The 20,439-nt window shown below is 40.5% G+C and overlaps 1 protein-coding gene across 1 annotated transcript in view; it reads left to right on the plus strand.

The window, feature by feature from the left end:
• The window catches only part of LOC106571394 (plasminogen), a 28,482-nt gene that overhangs the window by 5,087 nt on the left and 2,956 nt on the right, over nt 1-20,439 (plus strand). Inside the window, exons 5-18 of the mRNA XM_014144436.3 lie at nt 8,366-8,505; nt 8,634-8,754; nt 9,334-9,452; nt 9,693-9,855; nt 10,002-10,126; nt 10,344-10,503; nt 10,849-11,042; nt 13,745-13,893; nt 14,001-14,094; nt 16,033-16,147; nt 16,274-16,348; nt 18,334-18,474; nt 18,593-18,699; nt 18,850-18,995. Coding sequence (XP_013999911.1) covers nt 8,366-8,505; nt 8,634-8,754; nt 9,334-9,452; nt 9,693-9,855; nt 10,002-10,126; nt 10,344-10,503; nt 10,849-11,042; nt 13,745-13,893; nt 14,001-14,094; nt 16,033-16,147; nt 16,274-16,348; nt 18,334-18,474; nt 18,593-18,699; nt 18,850-18,995 — 1,849 coding nt within the window. The remainder of the gene's footprint in view (nt 1-8,365; nt 8,506-8,633; nt 8,755-9,333; nt 9,453-9,692; nt 9,856-10,001; nt 10,127-10,343; nt 10,504-10,848; nt 11,043-13,744; nt 13,894-14,000; nt 14,095-16,032; nt 16,148-16,273; nt 16,349-18,333; nt 18,475-18,592; nt 18,700-18,849; nt 18,996-20,439) is intronic.

Below are 20,439 nucleotides of genomic sequence, written 5' to 3' on the forward strand. Positions count from 1 at the left end.
TATGGCCTGTGCAGAGAGGAGAGAACAGGGATAGACAGACACATAGTTGACAAGCTACAGAAGTGTTGTTTCTTGTATTATTGTCTCCTGTGTCTTTAGAGAACTGTTTCACTTTGATATCCTTTTTCTTCTGTCCTGATTTTCTCTTTCTTTTCTTCTGTTAACTAGATATTCTTTGTTGTTCTTCGTTAGCTAGCTAGCTTCTTCCAAAAGAGTCCCTAACAACTGCTTAGCAACTGGTAAACAATTCAGCTTGCTAAGATAACTACAATTTTATGAAAAATAGTTATTTTTCAAAAGCCTATCTTCTTTGTTTGTTGCTTGTTTTTTCTCCTATTCAGTCTTGCAGTTTTCTTTTGCTTTTTTCCGATGTACTTCACTCTAAAAACCATGTAAATTTCAATATTTGTAGTTGTAATATTTGTAATAATAACGTTTTACTTTCTCAAAATCATTGTCACGTGGTTAATCATAAAAATATGAACTAAAATTATAAAAATCTAAAAGTTAAAATTCAATTATGGCGTCAGCACCAGCCTCTGTCATTTCGACACATGGATACTCTGTGATCCATTGGCGGCTAAAGAAACGAGAGCATAGAACTCAGAGATGCCGCAGTAGGCCTACAACTTCCATCGTCAACCAAGTAAAATGAATAGGCCTAAAGCCAACAGATAAAAACAGTAGAAAATATCCTGATAAAAATTATTGTTCTTTCAATCATATTCATCTCTCTAATCTGCCTATCTAGCTCCCTTTCTATCTGTCTTCAGCTATTGCTAGTGAAGTGCAACATTTTATTAAACCATCACTTGGTCCGTCCCGGAGCTTTCGCTAGCGATCTTGCAACATTGTATAATATCAACTAGCCTATTCCGGACCCTCGGTGTTTCCTGGGCCAGTGAGTTCGGGACAGAAAGCTGTTTTTAATTACGTTTACCCTGGATATATGGGATATATTTTGCTCTTTCACACCAAGGCTTGGTGATTGGGCGTGTTGGAAAGATTGTTCAAATATCGAGGAACTATCAGTTGCAATGCATGTAAAGAAAAAACAGACTTCGTTGAGTTGCGTGAGGCGAAGAAAAAAATGGTGGTGTATGTGGTGAGTTAAAACAATCAGAAATCAGACATTGTCAAATGGGCACTTTCCTAAATATTCATCCATTCTCGAGAGACGCAACATATCTTCGCCACACCCCCTTCCCTTTTTCTTGATGCAACATTTGAAATTATACTCAAAGCAAATTATGTTTAACACATATTTTAGACGCTTTTCACTGACAGCCGCAACTCAATCAGCTAGACCTATTGCCCCGCGCACTACCCTAACAGTGCACTGTGCACCCGCCGACTTTCGTTTCCAACCAGGGTTGCCAGGTCAAGTTCAAATTTCTAGAACAATGACCACTCACAACCTGCTATAAAGACCTGAAAACATTTTATAGCAAGAGAGGAGTTGCCATATCTATACAATCAACCCATTTTCCATAACGTTATCAAGACAATTAAGAAGGAATATCATAGTAACTTGTAATGTTACAAGCAAAATTCAAGTTTTCTCAAAATAATAATTATTGCAAGCTATGACATGACTTAATTTGGGAATTTGAATATGTGACAAGAGAAAAGATGATTCGCATGATTCGCATTTTCTGGCTGTTATTTTGTGCCGGATGTTATGCATGCAAACCGTTATAAATGGCCCATTTGCAAGAATGACTTGTCATTTCAATAGGTACAGGCAGGGGCGCCGTATGGGTGGGTTAGGACAATTCTAAGGGCCTGTGACTGTAACTTTTTTTCAATATTCAATTATTAACCTATCATCATTAATATACTATTTTATTTGCAATGTACTAATAAAACTAACGGTTTATTTTATTTATTTATTTTTTGGCAAAAAGTAAACATCCAGAGAGCCTCTGTATTGCTGAGAACAGACTGAGAACAAGATATATCTCAAAGTAATGGCTGGATTGCCATAAAATTTGTTGTGCACAATCAAGACCCCAAGTGGAAGACACCTATTGATTTGGTGACGACTTGACCTTTCCTCTAGCGCCACTATCAGGCCTTTTCATTTCCATTTTGTTTTCCATTTTCCATTTCCACTTTTACGGCTGCTGATTTTTTAGTTGGTATGTATATTTAGTTCACAAATCTGAGGCTGGTTTTATTATATTGTTTGTTATGTCATTCTATAGATGATAATGTTAATTTATTATAATTGAAGAGGTTAATGTATATTTAAGCTATATTTATTTTAAGTTATTCATTAATGTTAAGAGAATTTTCCATTCAAGACTTTTACCATTAAAATTACATTTAGACTGTAAAAGATTACCTTTAGTACATTTCTTATAGAGGGTATCAGTTTTGCATCAAATAGTGAATTCCACTGTATGCAGAATGTTGCATGCATGTCTGTACAGTGTTATATTTTCACAGCTTACAGTCAGTAAATATCGTACAGTAAATATTGGACTACAAGAGAGTTCCAAACCTGCAAAGGTAGAGTTATTTAAAGCTTTGAATTGGTTGATTGGGTTCTGGAGGTGTGTGCTTACAGCAATTGCGCAGGGTTGGTGGGGCCTGTGGTGGTGGGGCCTAATGTGATATCTTTTCATAGGGCACACAATCCCTGGCAGCGCCCCTGGGTATGGGCCACAGACTAAAATCCAATTACTTTTTGCTATGGTTTGCTAAGATAAAGGCAGGTAACCTATAGCCCCTGATAGGCCTACATCTAATTTCAGATAGCCTACAGTAGCCTAGACAAGATGTAGACAAGATGTAAACAAGATGTAAACTGAACAATTTAGCTGCTTGCTTAGTTCAAATTAACAGACTCATTTATTCAAGATAAATAGCAAGGCGATTTCGCAGTAAGAAGTGCTTGTTTCCCTAATAGCCTGCTCGAATAGGATACGGAGGATGGGGTCATCATTTCAATCACTGAATAAAAAATGAATAATATGTATATGAACTGAATTTGTTTGTAAACAACAGACAGTGTTTATTTTTTGAATAGGTTTACCGTCAATCTAATGCGTTCATAATAACACAAGGCTACAACAACAATAAACTGAAGGTATAGGCTATTTAATACATTGGTTTGTCAGCTCCATGTAGGCTACATAAGTGGCACAAATTGATTTGCAATGACTCCAGTGATATCATCATTTCAACATATGTATTGTATCAAATGGTAGCCTACAATGACATATACATTAATATTCTACTTGATGGCCAACAGAGGCAAATGCATAATTCTCCACATTTCGCCTAATGTCAGTTTCATTGAGGACTTTTTCCTATAAAAAATAACCACAAGAGAGAGTTCCAAACTTCCATTTCCAATTTCCACTCCGGCAGCCCCCGAGACCAAAGACTGAGCATGCATAAATCACTGCCGGCCAAACCCTCCCCTAAATAATGGGACGACGCTGGGCCAATTGTGCGCCGCCCCATGGATCTCCCGGTCGCGGCCGAAATATATATATTTTTAAGAGAAATGCCTTGGCGGGCGCGGTGCAATTTAGAAATAGCCCAAAAACCCGCAACATCGTTTACAAAGTAGCCCAATTATATGGAAAACCGCGAACATGGCAACATTGTTTCCAAGTCACAAAAGGCTGAAACCAGAGAGCGCTATATAATGACGAGATAATCATGTCCCCACAGTTGTACTACTAAATGCATTCTACTGAAATGTGTCTTCCGTATTTAACCCAAACTCTCTAAATCAGAGAGGTGCGGGGGGCTACCATAATCGGGAGTCTTTGTCCCAAAGGCGGGAAGTTTATGTCTGCATATTATTCCCAAAGAAACACATTGGATTTATACTGGACAGATTTTGGTGAGATTGAGCCCTCTCGCTTCTCCTCTTCCTCTCTGCTGAAACTATATCACTGGACAAAGCAGCCGAGCGAGCGAAACAGCGCCCCTCTATATATGGCCCATGTATCTGATGCTCTCTGGACAGAAATAGTATGACATGCCATACTCTTTTGGTCCAGACAGCATCGGATGAATGGTCAACACATACTTAGACAGAGGGGCGCTGTTTCGCTCTCTCGGAACCTATAACTGAGATTGAGGAGTCTTCCTGTTGGCGCACGTTTCGGTCAAATAAATGATCAATATTTCTATATTTTTATTTGGACGGGCAAGGGGGTACGTTAGATCGGGCCAGGCCACCTAAGGCCCGCCCATAGCTGTCCCTGACTTGTACAATATTTCTCATATTCCTATTAAGTATTTTATTTACATAATATGGATTAAAATGGGTTGTAAAGGTTTTGTATAATTTTTGCCTGCAGTTTTGAAAGTAGCGAAACATAATTACAAATAATTTGTAGACTGCAAATTGACTGCAAGAATCCCAATCAGATATACTATTTGACTAAATAATTTCAAACCTTGCTATCAAACCTTGCTTACATTTGTATACCTTTGGAAAGTATTTAGACCCCATGACTTTTTCAACATTTTGTTAGGATACAGCATTATTCTAAAATTGATGACATTCTATTTATTCCTCATCAATCTACACACAATACCCCATAATAACAAATTACATTTTTAGAAGTTTATAAAAAACGGAAATATCACATTTACATACATATTCAGACCATTTACTCAGTACTTTGTTGATGCACCTTTGACAGCGATTACACCCTTGAGTCTTCTTGGGTATGACGCTACAAGTTTGGCACACCTGTATTTGGGGAGTTTCCCCCATTCTTCTCTGCAGATCCCCTCAATCTCTGTCTGGTTGGATGGGGAGCGTTACTGCACAGCTATTTTCAGGTCTCTTCAGAGATTGGGTTTAAGTCCGGGCTCTGGCTGGGCCACTCAAGGACATCCAGAGACCTGTCCTGAAGCCACTCCTGCATTATCTTGGCTGTGTGCTTAGGGTCGTTGTCCTTTTGGAAAGTGAACCTTCACCCCAGTCTGAGGTCCTGAGCGCTCTGGAGCAGGTTTTCATCAAGGATCTATCTGTACTTTTCTCCGTTCATCTTTGCCTCAATTCTGACTAGTATCTCAGTCCCTGCTGCTGGTGTGACGCTTGTCATTCAGGCTAAACAGTTCAATCTTGGTTTCATCAGACCAGAGAATCTTGTTTCTCTTGGCCTGAGAGTCTTTAGGTGCCTTTTGGCAAATTCTAAGCGTGCTGTCATGTGCCTTATTTCTGAGGAGTGGCTTCCGTCTGGTCACTCAACCATAAAGCCCTGATTGTTGGAGTGCTGCAGAGATGGTGGTCCTTCTGTAAGTTTATCCCAACTCCACAGAGGAATTCTAGAGCTCTGTCAGAGTGACCATCGGGTGCTTGGTCACCAGCCTGACCAAGACCCTTCTCCCCCGACTGCTCAGTTTGGGGGGGCAGCCAGTACTAGGAAGAGTCTTGGTGGTTCCAAACTTCTTCTATTTAAGAATGATGGAGGCCACTGTGTTCTTGGGGACCTTCAGTGCTGCAGAAATGTTTTGCTACCCTTCCCCAGATCTATGCCTCGACACAATCCTGTCTGGGAGCTCTACGGACAATTCCTTCGACCTCATGGCTTGGTTTTTGCTCTGACATGTACTGTTAACTGTTGGACCTTATATAGACGGGTGTGTGACCTTCCAAATCATGTCCAATCACTTGAATTTTTCACAGGTGGATCCAATCAAGTTGTAGAAACATCTCAAGGATGATCAATGGAAACAGGATGCACCTGAGCTCAATTTCGAGTCTCATAGCAAAGGGTCTGAATACTTATGTAAATAAGGTATTTCTGTTTTTATTTTTTAATACATTTGCAAAAAATTCGAAAAACCTGTTTTCGCTTTGTCATTATTGCGTATTGTGCGTAGATTGCTGAGGATGTTTTATTTATTGAATCCATTTTAGAATAAGACTGTTACCAATATGTGGAAAAAGTCAAGGGGTCTGAATACTTTCCGAAGGCACTGTATCTAGGGTTGCAAAGGGAGGGTATATTACTGGATACTTTGAGTTTACCAGTAAACTACCAGAATTTTCGTGTCTTTCAAGGATTTTATGTAATCTATCACAAGACATATTGTGGCCTTATCACGTGTAAAATATATGAAATAATTAAATAAGATACAAAAAATATATACAGTACCAGTCAAAAGTTTGGACACACCTTTATTTTTACTATTTTATACATTGTAGAATAATAGTGAAGACATCAACACTATGAAATAACATTTATGGAATCATGTAGTAACCAAAAAAGTGTTAAACAAATCAAAATATATTTGAGATTCTTCAAAGTAGCCACCTTTGCCTTGATGGCAGCTTTGCACACTCTTGGCATTCTCTCAACCAGCTTCATGAGGTAGTCACCTGGAATGCATTTCAATTAACAGGTGTGCCTTGTTAAAAGTTAATTTGTGGAATTTATTTCCTTCTTAATGTGTTTGAGCCAATCAGTTATGTTGTGACAAGGTAGGGGTGGTATACAAAAGATATCCCTATTTGGAAAATACCAAATCCATATTATGGCAAGAACAGCTCAAATTAGCAAAGAGAAACGACAGTCCAACATTACTTTAAGACATAAAGGTCAGTCAATCCTGAAAATTACAAGAACTTTGAATGTTTCATCAAGTGCAGTCACAAACACCATCAATCGCTATGATGAAACTGGCTCTCATGAGGCCTGCTACAGGAGAGGAAGACCCAGACTTACCTCTGCTCCAGAGGATAAGTTCATTATAGTTACCAGCCTAAGAAATTGCACCCCAAATAAATGCTTCACAGAGTTCAAGTAACAGTCACATCTCAACATCAACTGTTCAGAGGAGACTGCATGAATAAGGCCTTCATTGTCGAATTTTGGCAAAGAAACCACTACTAAAGGAGACCAATAATAAGAAGAGACTTACTTGGGCAAAGAAACATGAGCAATGTACATTAGACTGGTTGAAGTCTGTCCTTTGGTCTGATGATTCCAAATTTGCGATTTTTGGTTCCAACAGAAGTGTCTTTATGAGATGCAGAGTAGGTGAATGGATGATCTCCACATGTGTGGTTCCCACCGTGAAGCATGGAGGAGGAGGTGTGATGTGTGATGGTGCTTTGCTGGTGACACTGTCTCTGATGTTTTTAGAATTCAAGGCACACTTAACCAGCATGGCTACCACAGCATTCTGCAGCGATACGCCTTCCCATCTGGTTTGCGCTTAGTGGGACAGTCATTTGTTTTTCAACAGGACAATGACCCAACACACTTCCAGGCTGTGTAAGAGCTATTTGACCAAGAAGGAGAGTGATTGGAGTGCGGCATCAGATGACCTGGCCTCCACAATCACCCAACCTCAACCCAATTGAGATGGTTTGGGATGAGTTGGACTGCAGAGTGAAGGAAAAGCTGCCAACAAGTGTTCAGCATATGTGGGAACTCCTTGAAGACTGTTGGAAAAGCATTCCAGGTGAAGTTGGTTGAGTGAATGCCAAGAGTGTGTAAAGCTGTCATCAAGGCAAAGGGTGGCTACTTTGAATAGTACAAATGTAAGAAAAAAAACTTGAATTAGTAGGTGTGTCCAAACTTTTATTGTATATAGAATGACAAAGCTGTAAAACATTATCTTACATATAAACCATCTACTTAGTGAATATAATGTGTTCAATATGAGGGTTTCAGCATGAAATACCCTTAACACACTTTGATTTATTTTACTATGTCAATATGTATTTGTTGTCAATGTTTTGGAGTCAAACTGTTGGCAGTTGTGAAAAAGTAAATAGTTGGAAGAGGTAATTGAAAATTGAAAATAATGCCATTGTTGATTAGATGCTTTGTTCCATTAATTATGCTATTTTCTCTTGAATCATATGGTCTATCTACTAGAAACTCGTAGACAATATGGACACAGATATAAAAAAAAAATGAATACTCTATATAAATACACATTTTTGAAGTTACTCAAGTATAAATTACCAAAGTTACGATAGATTGCCATTTATTTTCTGTTAATTACCAAAATGACTGAAGATTCCAGTTAACTTTGGTAAATTACCGATAGCCTTGCAACCCTACATATATCGCTCTACTATACACGAGAATACTTTGGAACAGATTTCCAAAATGAAAATCATTTGGAGCTGATTTGCTGGTGTTTTTACAGTCTGTTATGTACAACAATAAAACAAATATTTTGCTCTGAAAACTTGGGGGGCCAAATGAAATCACCCACATCCTGCAACAACAACAAAAATCAAATTCATACAATATGTTATGAATTTGTAAGTGCTTAAGATCCTGTTCAATCTCTTAAGTAACTTGTGAGGTTAGATTTCTTAACACCTGAATTAAATTAACATTATCTGTGTGAATGTCTCTTACAGCATGACTCCGTCAACACACCCCAAAGCCGACCTGGAGTCCAACTTCTGCAGAAACCCTGATGGGGACAGCAAAGGTCCCTGGTGCTACACAACAGACCCTGGCACCAGATGGGAGACCTGTAACGTCCAGAACTGCAGCGGTACCCTCAATATCTTGTTATGTCCCAATAAGCTAATGAAACTGCTGGTGTCATGTTGGCACAAAAGTTAAGATTTCAAAACCACTAAAATACTATCAATATTTAACAAAGTGTTGTTTGGTCCATAGAGGAATGTATGCACTGCAATGGTAAGAACTACAGGGGAAAGATCTCCACCACTGAGAATGGCTACACCTGCCAGCACTGGAATGCCCAGAAACCTCACAACCATGGCTACATTCCCAGCGCGTAATAGCTCTCTCTCTCTCTCTCTCTCTCTCTCTCTCTCTCTCTCTCTCTCTCTCTGTTTTTCTTTTGTAGTGTTTTGGGCCCTTGTGCGGGTGTAACTTTCTCACTCATCATTACATCACGATTCATTCAGGATTATCCATAGCATCCACATTAATGTCCCCTAAAATGGAATAATCGGGGCAGCAGATAGCCTAGTGGTTAGAGCGTTGGACTAGTAACCGAAAGGTTGCAAGATTGAATCCCCGAGCTGACAAGGCAGTTAACCCACTGTTCCTAGGCCGTCATTGAAAATAAGAATTTGTTCTTAACTGACTTGCCTAGTTAAATACAATTTTTTACAAAAACTGCTTTCATTTCTAAACTGCTTTAATTTCACCCGTTAAGGATGAAATAATCTGCACCCGTTAAGGTTTATAATCTGCACTTTAACCTCATCATTTCAAATCCAAAGTGCTGGAGTACAGAGCCAAAAAACAAAAACTGTGTCACTGTCCCAATATTTTTGGGCTCACTGTATATGTCTAACCATGTGCTCCTTCATCTCGTCCCCCACCGCCCCGCTCCCTGTCTCTCCAGTCTTCTTGAGAAATACCTGGAGGAAAATTACTGTAGGAACCCAGACGGAGACCCCAGACCCTGGTGTTTCACCACCAGCCCCTCCAAACGCTGGGACTTCTGCTCTATCCCTCGCTGCAGTGAGCTATCATAGATATACTAGTAATAGTGTTGTACATTGTCTATTGCTTTCGTAACCTGGACCCCTTCTACTCCCTACTAGCGACTCTGTCACCCCATTTATTATCTTCATCTTGTATCTCTTTTGTCTCCCATGACCCCTGTTTCCCCTGCTCTTTCACATAAATATAAACAATTTAATTAAAACATGAGTTTACTATCTCCCAGGGAGTTCTCCTCACTCTTTCCCTCTCCCCTAGCCTCTGAGCCTCCCAGGGTGGTGGAGGAGCTCACCTGTGCCACAGGCGACGGCAGTGCCTACAGGGGAACCATCGGAGTGACAGCATCTGGGAAAGCCTGTCAGGTCTGGGCAACTCAGACACCCCAACAGCACAACAGAACTCCAGACAACTACCCATGCAAGTAAGATCAACCCACGAGATTGGGCAACTTGTTTTTACTCAAGCAAGAACCGAACTTTGCGTTTCTCAGTGCAGTAGATCAATGTCTTATAGATACAGGCTGACTGTGATTTAACCAATATGAGTGGTTGTTTGTGTTCCTGTCAGAGGCCTGGAACTGAACTACTGCAGGAACCCAGACCATGAGAAGATGCCCTGGTGCTTTACTACAGACCCAGAGACGCGCTGGGAGTACTGCAAGGTGCCTAGCTGTGGAGATGTTCCTGGACCAGGTCACTTGACACTGCATCATGATGATGATGATAATGAAGATTATGATGATGATGTTAATGCATTGGATTTATATAGCTTTCCCAAATGCTAAAATTGCTATATACTAACTACGTAGCGAAACTTATGTCATCCACTAGCAATCCATACAGCCTACATTTTTCACCAAAATTCATATTTCATTTGGTTGATGTGGCTCATACTGTTTTTAAACCTCAGATTACGCAGCTCCCCCTCCAGCTGAGGAAGACTGCTATGTGGACCACGGGACCGACTATCGTGGTATGGTGACGGAGACCATCAGTGGGAAGAGATGCCAGTCCTGGAGCTCGATGACACCTCACAGTCACAATAAGACACCGCAGGTCTTCCCTAAAGCGTGAGGCCTAGAACATAGTCAAATAATCTCTAACCACTGGGCAAAAACTGGTTGAATCTACGTTGTTTCCACGTATTTTCAAACTACAAAAATCTATGTGATGACACTGAATCAATGTGAAAAACTGATTAGATTTGCAAAAAGTCATCAACGTAAGGGCATTTGGAACTTGTGTAAATCAAATGTAAATCAAAACTAGATGTTGAACTGATGTCTGTGTCTAGTGGGTAATGCATATCTCTAGCTCTATCTCTGTCTTCTACTATCTAGTGATTAAAAGCCAAACAATGTAATATGTCATCTTCAGTGTCTGAGGACATTATGTCTTTTATATGTGCTTCACAGCGATTTGAGAAGAAACCTGTGTAGGAACCCTGATGGCGACCGTGCACCATGGTGCTACACCACTGACCCCTCTGTTCGTTGGGAGTTCTGCAGTGTGAATAGATGCCCAACTGCTCCCAAGCCTACTCCTAAACCTGACAAACATGACCAGCCCAAGCCAAAACCCTCCCAGACACCCTCAGATGACAGCAGAGGTAATCTATCCATCCTTTCATCAGTGCTTGGGAAGCTATTTTGAAAATATACAGTGATCTCCAAAAGTATTGCATCGGTGACACATATTTTGTTGTTTTGGCTCTGTACTCCAGCAATTTGGATTTGAAATTATACAATGATTATGAGGTTAAAGTGCAGACTGTCACCTTTGATTTGAGGGTATTTTCATCCATAGTGAACCGTTTAGAAATTCCAGCACTTTTTGTACATAGTCCCCCCATTTTTGGGGACCAAAAGTATTCACTTATGTGTGTATTAAAGTAGTAAAATGCCAAGTATTTGGTTCGTATTCCTAGCATGCAATGACTACATTAAGCTTGTGACTATACAAACTTGTTGGATGCATTTGCTGTTAGTTTTGGTTGTATTTTAAGATTATTCTGTGCCCAATAGAAATTAATGGTAAAAAATATATTGTGTCATTTTGGAGTCCCTTTTATTGTAAATAAGAATAGAATATGTTTCTAAACACTTCTACATTAATGTGGATACTACCATGATACAAGATAAACCTGAATGAATCATGAATAATGATGAGCGAGAAAGTTAGACAAGTATCATGCCACCAAGACATACTAACCTCTCACCATTACAATAACAGAAGAGGTTAGCATTTTTTGGGGGGGGTATGTTCTTACATTTCGTTTTTGCTTCTTTTACTTTCGGTTTTGTACACCAGCTTCAAACAGCTGAACAATATAATATTTTTGCTTTTGGAAAATATATTTCACAGCAGTTTAGATGGTACAATGATTATCCACACTATATTTGCTTATTTTGTCACATAAACTGAAATTAACTATTAGAATTTTAGCAACCAGGAAATGCCGGCGGAATTTCTGCATAGTGCATCTTTAACAAGTCTCATAATAAGTTGCTTGGACTCACTCTGTATGCAATAATAGTGTTTAACATGATTTTTTAACGATTACCTCATCTCTGTACACACATATAATAACCTGTAAGGTCCCTCAGTCGAGCAGTGAATTTCAAACACAGATTCAACCATAAAGACCAGGGAGGTTTTCCAATGCCTTGCAAAGGTCACCTATTGGTACATTGGTAAAAATATAAAAAGCAATGAATACCCCTTTGAGCATGGTGAAGTTACACTTTGGATGGTGTTTCAATACTCAGGGATTTCACCATGACTTTAAAACAGTTACAGAGTTTAATGGCTGTGATATGGAGTATGGAGAGCTGCCTCAGGTGACATAATTTCCACGACACGCTCCGTAGGGCGAATGCCGTGCCTTATGCACCAAACTAGCAGCTCTCTCATCTCTCTCTCCTTTAATTTCCCCATTAACTCCGTCACAGTCTCTGCCTCGTACCCCTCGCGCACCTCCAATGTCAACCCGGCTGGCTCTGGTTCCGACCTCGGCTCTGCCACTGTTCCGTGTGCCCCCCCCCCCCATTTTTTTTTATTGGGGCTGCCTCTCGTGCTCGTTGCGCTCTCTCTCCTCATAATATCGCCTCTCCGCTCTCGCCGCTTCGATCTCCCACTGCAGGAGGCGATAATCCCCAGCTTGAGTCCATGGTCCCTCTCCGTCCAGGATTTGTTCCCATGTCCACGAGTCCATCAAGCTGTACTCCTGTTGCTCCTTCCTCCTCCGCTGCTTGGTCCTGGTTTGGTGGGTAATTCTGTAACGGTTGCCTTTAGAGAGAGTGGACCAAAACGCAGCGGAGTTAGTGTTCGTCATATTTAATGAAACGGAACACTATACAATTACAAAAACAATAAACAGACAACCAAAACAGTCCTGTCACGTTAAACACAGTAACAGAAACAGAAACAATTACCCACAAAACCCCAACGGAAAAACATGCACTTATATGTGACTCCCAATCAACAGCAACGAACTTCAGCTGTGCCTGATTTGGGAGCCACACACGGCCCAAAACAAAGAAATACAAACACATAGAAACAGAACATAGAATGCCAATGTAACACCCTGGCCTAACCAAAATAAAGAACAAAAAACCACTCTCTATGGCCAGGGCGTTACACTAGCAATGATCAACAACCAATTTGACAGATCATTTTGAAAAGAATAATGAGCAAATATTGTACAACCCAGGTGTGCAAAGCTCTTAGAGATTTATCCCGAAAGACTCACAGCTGTAATTGCTGGCAAAGGTGATTCTAACATGTATTAACTCAGGTGTGTGAATACTTATGTAAATTAGATATTTCTGTATTTAATTTTCAAGACATTTGCAAAAATGTCTAAAAACATATTTTCACTTTGTCATTATGTGGTATTATGCGTGATATATATATATATATGAATATGAATACTTTATATAGTATGAATACTTTATGAAGGCACTGCAAATCTGAAATGCCATAGACTACAATTCAGGTTCATTTGCTACCAGAATGTGTAATTTAGCCTATTTAACACAAAAACTATGTTTCAAGTGAGAATTAGGCAGGCCTGATGCCGAAAAAGAATGGAAAGTATTGCTTACTTTACCCACATTTTATTTTAGACAAAAAATAAGTGTGTAGTTCCAGTAGTTAGCTACACCACTACATAAAAACATTGTAATTAACTACTGAAAACACTACCTAGATTAGAATTGAGTTCAACATTCATTCTTTCGCCCTACATTGTCAGTGTTGAGGATAGAAATGTTATCCCTGATATTGTTTTCTGTTGACTGTGGCTTTCAGATTGCAAGGTGGGCAACGGGGGGACATACAGGGGTCCTACTTCCATGACCGTGTTGGGTGTCACCTGTCAGAGTTGGAGCGCCCAGAGCCCCCATCAGCACACCAGCTTCACCCCTGAATCCCACCCTGACAAAGGCATGGAGTCCAATGTAAGTTCAAGGAGTCTTCTTATAAGACATATTTAAATCATGTCTGATGATACTGCAAAAGTATTGCATATGACAGACATTTATTCAGCGCCCCTTTTCACTGTTAGAATTGTAGAAACCCTGACAATGACGTGAATGGACCATGGTGCTACACCACAGACAGAAACCAGAAATGGGACTACTGCCAAATCCCAGATTGCGGTATGTGGACTACTGTGACCAGGGTGCAAATTGTGGGGGAGCCAGGGGGGGCTCAGCTCCCCTGAATGAGACATTAGCTCTCCTAAATACAACAAAAGTCAAAATTTGGGGGGTGTCTAAATAATGCTAATTTAACCATTCTCCTTTTTAAAATGCAGGGGTAAATATGTTTTACAGTGGTAAATATGAAAATAAAAGCTTTCAAATGAAACGAACACCCCCACCTCTCTGTCATGGTTTAAACCATTTATTTCTACGTGGCTGCACAAACCTCCCTGTCCACAGCACTGTTCACTCAGTAGTGCTGAATTTTGGCCATAGCTGAGCTCCTTTAAATGCATAGATTTTCCTTTGCACTTGCTCATTTTCGCCATTTGTTTGCCATGCGCCCTTGATAAAAAAGAGCATATGCCTTTATTCCAATGCATTAGATTTATCCATTGATATATCGTTTGGTTTTGTCAGTCAGCTGTTTAGAGCACTCATTGCGGGTATTGGTGTTCTCTGTGCCGTCCTGGCCAGAAGAAGTAGACCATTTATTTAGCTTTATTATTTTCTATCAATATTTGTTTTCTTTCCTGGATCAGCCGATGATGGTCGCCAATATCACTAGACAACTAGCCTACAGCTAGACACCAATCTGCATCCAACCCATCCAACATTAATGACAGTAGGCCTATAGTTGACTCTTTTGGTTAGAAGCATTACATTTTGCAATGGCATAGGCCTACATTATTTTGGATTTGTGTGCCCGTGAGAACTTTTTTCATGGCAAAACATAATTACATTTTACGTAGGCATAGTTATACTTACAGTGCATTTTCCGAGATCTCCAAGATCCAGGAATCGTACTGGATTTAAGTTCAATGTTCTAATTAAATTGTTAAATCCTTAATAATTACAAATAACACTGTCATAAATGTAATTCATGTAAGGAAAGAAAAGTAGTGTTTTATGTCACACGATCTATGAAGACTCCAAGCATTCAACTCATGAATTATGACCAGCTCATGAACTGAGACGTAATCATGTTTTGATTCAACTCTTGTGTTCATGTGTGTAAAATTGCCTCGGCTGACAGGGCAGGCTACCAGCAGTGGTGTAGGCCTAGTGGAATGTAAATGCAGCCAAACGCAGTTTAACCACCTTTTTCAGAAAAATGCAGTGAAAGTATAGAGAACGTTACTTTTTTCACCGTGACTGGAAATCAGAGTTTACCCACCAAGTTTTTTTTTTACCACTACACCACTGGCTACAGAAAGGCCTATTTGAAGTGCATAGTAATAGGCCTACACATTGTAGCCTAGTCTAGTAAATTGACCCTGTGTGTTAGGGTGACCATCCAGTTTTTCCTGGGACAGTTTCAGCCCCATTTCAGGTGTCCCGACTTTTCAGGCTTCCAAAAAAGTACATTTGCCAGCAAGCCACATTAATGTAGGCCTACTCAATGGCAATCACTGAATGTCATTAGGCACAACTTGTGGTGTTTTGTAAACAGATGTGTATTTCCATTCATCAAATGGCATGAGTGTATAGTACATGCATTGCACTGTTCCTATTATTTTGGAGTGGAGGAACACGCACAGGTAGCCATCTTTTTGAAGTGATTTGTTTGACAATCAGATTAAAGCCTCATGAATGGTTGTGTTCATGCCACATTAAAAGGTAATACATTTTTACCTTAAATGACTTCTTTATTATAGACCCATAAAAAAATATTGTGCACCCAATAACCCCCCCACACCCAACCCCCACCCCGAATGTCACGGTGTAATTCGCACTCTGATTGTGAGTGACAGTTTCTGTTAATCATTATACAAATGGCTGTTGTTGCTTTATCCAGATGTACTGTATGTGGTTACTGTATGTATATCTGCCTGCATTCTATCTGGTCTACATTGTGGAATTCACAAATAAAAGTGTATTTTTGGTCTCCAGCTGGCTTGAAATGTGGGCAGCCTGTTTCAAAGCCCAGGAGGTGTTTCGGTCGCATCGTTGGAGGTTGTGTATCCAAACCCCACTCATGGCCCTGGCAGATCAGCCTAAGGACCAAGTATGGAGGATAGCATCCCATTCCCTTTCATGAATCTCATTAACATATTGATAATTACATACAATAAGACAAAACAATATCTCACGGAGAACTTATTCACTTATCCTTCTGTCCGCCCCTCTGCAGCACTGGCATCCATTTCTGTGGAGGAACTCTGATTGCCCCTCAGTGGGTCCTCACCGCTGTCCACTGCCTGGAGAGGTGAGAGAGCAGCCCTCATCAGTGCCCGTATGAGGCTTTCTACTCACTAAACCTATACCAACCAGAAGGGCAGTTATACATACTGTGTAGTAGTGGCCAATGTTTCCTCAAATTATTTTTGGCTCTAAGCAAATTTCATGTCTGCTGAGTGCAAACATGAACATTGTGAAAATTCTGTGCAACACTGACACTGTACCTATTTTAAGTTACAGTTTTAACTGTGGCCAAGTAGGATACTGTGGCTATTTGATCATAATGTAGACCTACCAGAGGGGCCTACCATCAAAAAGAAGGGAGAAACATGCATCACATAACTTTTTAAGATGGAAATAGCTGTTCTATCATTCAGCCTACAGTAGCAGCCTATGTGTGGTGTTCAATGTAGGCCTACATTCCATCAGACTTTTGGGAGAACAAAAACATGCAGGACTTGACATTAACCTGTTTATCCACTTGTCATTCAGACAAGAAGGTGACTGAAAATGTTGTGTTGTTTGATGCAAGAAACCACTTTACAATTTAAAAAAATATATATTATTCCCATACCATTATTACAGAGAATCAGACAAATGATGCTACCCTCAGCCTACTGGCTACTTATCTTATTCAAGACTGTCTCAAAATACAACACTGCCCCTTTAAGACATAAACAAATCTCTTTACCTGACTTGCTTTTCAAAGATGGCTAGAAATGCACACATTTTGTGCTATTGTAGGAAGCAACCAATCCCACATTGTTGACTAGAAATTAGCTTTATCTGGTGTAATAACTCACTAACTAGCAAACCGTATGAACAAATGTGTACAGGTGGCTACATGTAGCTCTCGCTTGATCTCAGAACAAGTGCATCTACTCATGACAGCTCATGCTGTCCAATTCAAAGTGAACGGCACCGATCCATATATGGCAATGGCTATTTGCATAAATGCCTCCTGCAGATCTGATTGGTTATGGTGCACCGGTCTGTGTAGACTATAGTATGGGTCTGACAGGTGTTGCATGGTCAATCCGATGTCTGCATTGGCCATACAGCATTTACGGTGATATGGCCTCAGCAGAAGTCAGGGCATTTATACTTCTTGCACTTTGCCGAGCAGCGCAGAGCTGTTGTGAAATAAGTTGTCAAGGAAGTGAGTTTGTGTTTATGCAGGACCTCCTGCCCTCACCTACAGTACCGTCAACCAATCATGTCAATGTGGAGCTATATGGAGCCCCACTGCGATGTGGTACAGAGATCAAGGGCTCCCGAGTGGCACAGCGGTCTAAGGCACTGCATCTCAGTGCTAGAGGCGTCACTACAGACCCTGGTTTGATTCCAGGCTACATCACAACCGGACGTAATTGGGAGTCCCATAGGGTGGCGCACAATTGGCCCAGCATCGTCCAGGTTAGGGTTTTTCCGGGGTAGGCCGTCATTGTAAATACGAATTCGTCCTTTAACTGACTTGCCTAGTTAAATAAAGGTTAAATAAAGAAAATACATTTGGCATCTGCGTGCCTCAGGAGGCTCCGCAATTGCGTCACACCATCCATGTGGAGCCTCCGCCCACATTGTCGGATCAAGCATAAATTGGCTCTGAGTCGTGCATGTCAGCGCAATAGAATCCTATGCCAATGTGCTTTGCCTACAATAAAATATATTCCACAGTTAGTTTTGCATAGTTCATTTTGTTTCGGTATGTTACATTGAAAGTGGCTAATATTGCGTTGATTCGAGCACAATTCCGACAGCAGAGCGAAACGTTGATAGTGTTAACTCTTAAAGGGAAAACTAGAATGAAGTTCAATCTCGTGCTTCTCTATTTCATCTGTGCGCCAGCGCGACGGGAGCTGCGCGCACGGTGCAGTTTAGAGGTAAAATTGGTAGTGGCTGAGTGTTAGCCTCCTACACAGAAGAAAAGCAGCATTACTGTTTAGTCATGTTTACTGCGAGGCCCTAATTATGTATTACCAGTACATCTGTCTGTGTGTGTGTGTATATCAGATCAAAGAGGCCATCTGCCTACATGGTGGTATTGGGAACGCATACAGAGGGAGGAAATGAACCGTCTAAGCAGGAGCGTAACCTGGAAAAACTGATCTTGGGACCTGGTGAAACAGACATTGCACTACTGAAGCTAGAGAGGTGAGTGAGGCCATTTCATTGTCTTTAAAAAAAAAAATAAACACAATAGAATGTTTTATATTTTTCTTGCTGTTTGGAGGTCCGAAGCTGTAAAAAGACTTGTGTGATTGATTTGCAGCCCTGCAATCATAAATGACAAGGTTTTACCAGCATGCTTACCTGAGAAGGATTATGTGGTACCACCTGGAACAGAGTGCTATGTGACAGGATGGGGAGAGACACAAGGTTCAAGAGTCATGCATGTTTTTTCCCCTCATGGTTGCTCTCATAACATGATGCAAAATTAAGTTATGGACTCCATGACATTGTTGATGCAAATATACCAATAATGTTTGGATATTTTCCGACATGAAACATTGATCTTTGTGTTTGTAGGAACTGGTGGAGAAGGGCTCCTCAAGGAGACGGGCTTCCCTGTAATAGAAAATAAAGTGTGTAATCGTCCTGCCTACCTGGACAACAGAGTCAAGGACCATGAGATGTGTGCTGGAAACATTGAAGGGGGAGCAGACAGTTGCCAGGTATACACTACCGGTCAAAAGTTTTAGAACACCTCAATTTTTCCAGTTTTATTGAAATTCACACAGTTTAATGTTGTCACGGATTCCCCCGGTACTGCTGCTCATTCCGTGCACCAGTTCCGGAGGTCTACCTCACCGGTCTCTAGGCATCATTGAACTGTCTCATTGCGCACACCTGATTCTGTAACGGTTGTCGTCGGATATAGACCAAAATGCAGCGGGGAAATGTGCACTCATCTTCTTTATTATAAACGGACAAGAAGGAGAACCAAAACGTACACAAAGAAACCACAACGACTAATCACAGGCTGGTAAGGCACAAGGCTATACACAGAACAATCTCCCACAAAGTACTCAACAAACACATACCTATATATATGACTCTCAATCAGAGGCAACTAGAAAACACCTGCCTCCAATTGAGTCCAACCCCAATTAACAAAACATAGAAATACAAAAGACTAGACAAAACATAGAAATACACTAACATAGAACAGTGCCCAAAAACCCCCGGAATACATAAATCAAATACCCTACTAAACAAACCACCACCCCGAACCACAAAAAAAAAATACCCTCTGCCACGTCCTGACCAAACTACAATAACAAATAACCCCTATTACTGGTCAGGACGTGACAGATTCCAATTCCCCTGATTAGTAATTGTATATATGTGCCCACTGTTCACCATTGTCTAGTCAGTTATTGTTCCCATGTCTGTTGGTCTTGTGAGTACCTGTGCTTTCTTGTTTTGGCTTTCGTACTGCGTGTATTGTGTACTTGTTATTACGGGTCTCGTCCCGTGTATTTATTCGAGGTTTAACCTCGCTCTTTTGTTTGGGTCACATCCCTTTGTTTTTGTACACGTGTTTGTTTTGGGCTTCGTCTCCGTGCCTTTCATGGCATGTTGTATTTTTGTGTGGAGTATTAAAACCCCCTATTACGTATTCCTGCACCTGTCTCCAATAATTTATACAACGTGACAAATGTCTTAATGTACTCTGAAATTAAAGCATAGAACAAATAGACAACTGGAGACAAAAAATAAATCATGGATTCGTTTTGTTTAACAAAATGTAATCTACATTTTTGACTCATCAAAGTAGCCACCTTTTGCAGGCATAACAGCCAAACACACTCGTGGCATTCTTTCTACAATAGAAATCAAATATTGTTTGTAAAGTTCTTCCCAACACTGTTGCAGAAGTTCTCACAAATGTGCTGCACTTGTAGGTTGCTTTGCTTTCACCCTTCTGCCCAGTTCATCCCAAACCAGCTTGATGGGGTTTAAGTCTGGAGACTGTGCTGGCCATTCCATGATTTGAAGCCTAGCGTCTTGTTCTTTTCTTCTAAGGCAGTTCTGACAAAGCCCGGAGGTATGTTCTGGGTCATTATCTTGCTGTAGGATGAACCCCATAGCATGGAGGTATGTTTTGGGTCATTA

This window comes from Salmo salar, chromosome 15 (genome assembly GCF_965601325.2).
Source record: "Salmo salar chromosome 15, fSalSal1, whole genome shotgun sequence".
In the NCBI taxonomy this organism is placed as follows: Eukaryota; Metazoa; Chordata; class Actinopteri; order Salmoniformes; family Salmonidae; genus Salmo; species Salmo salar.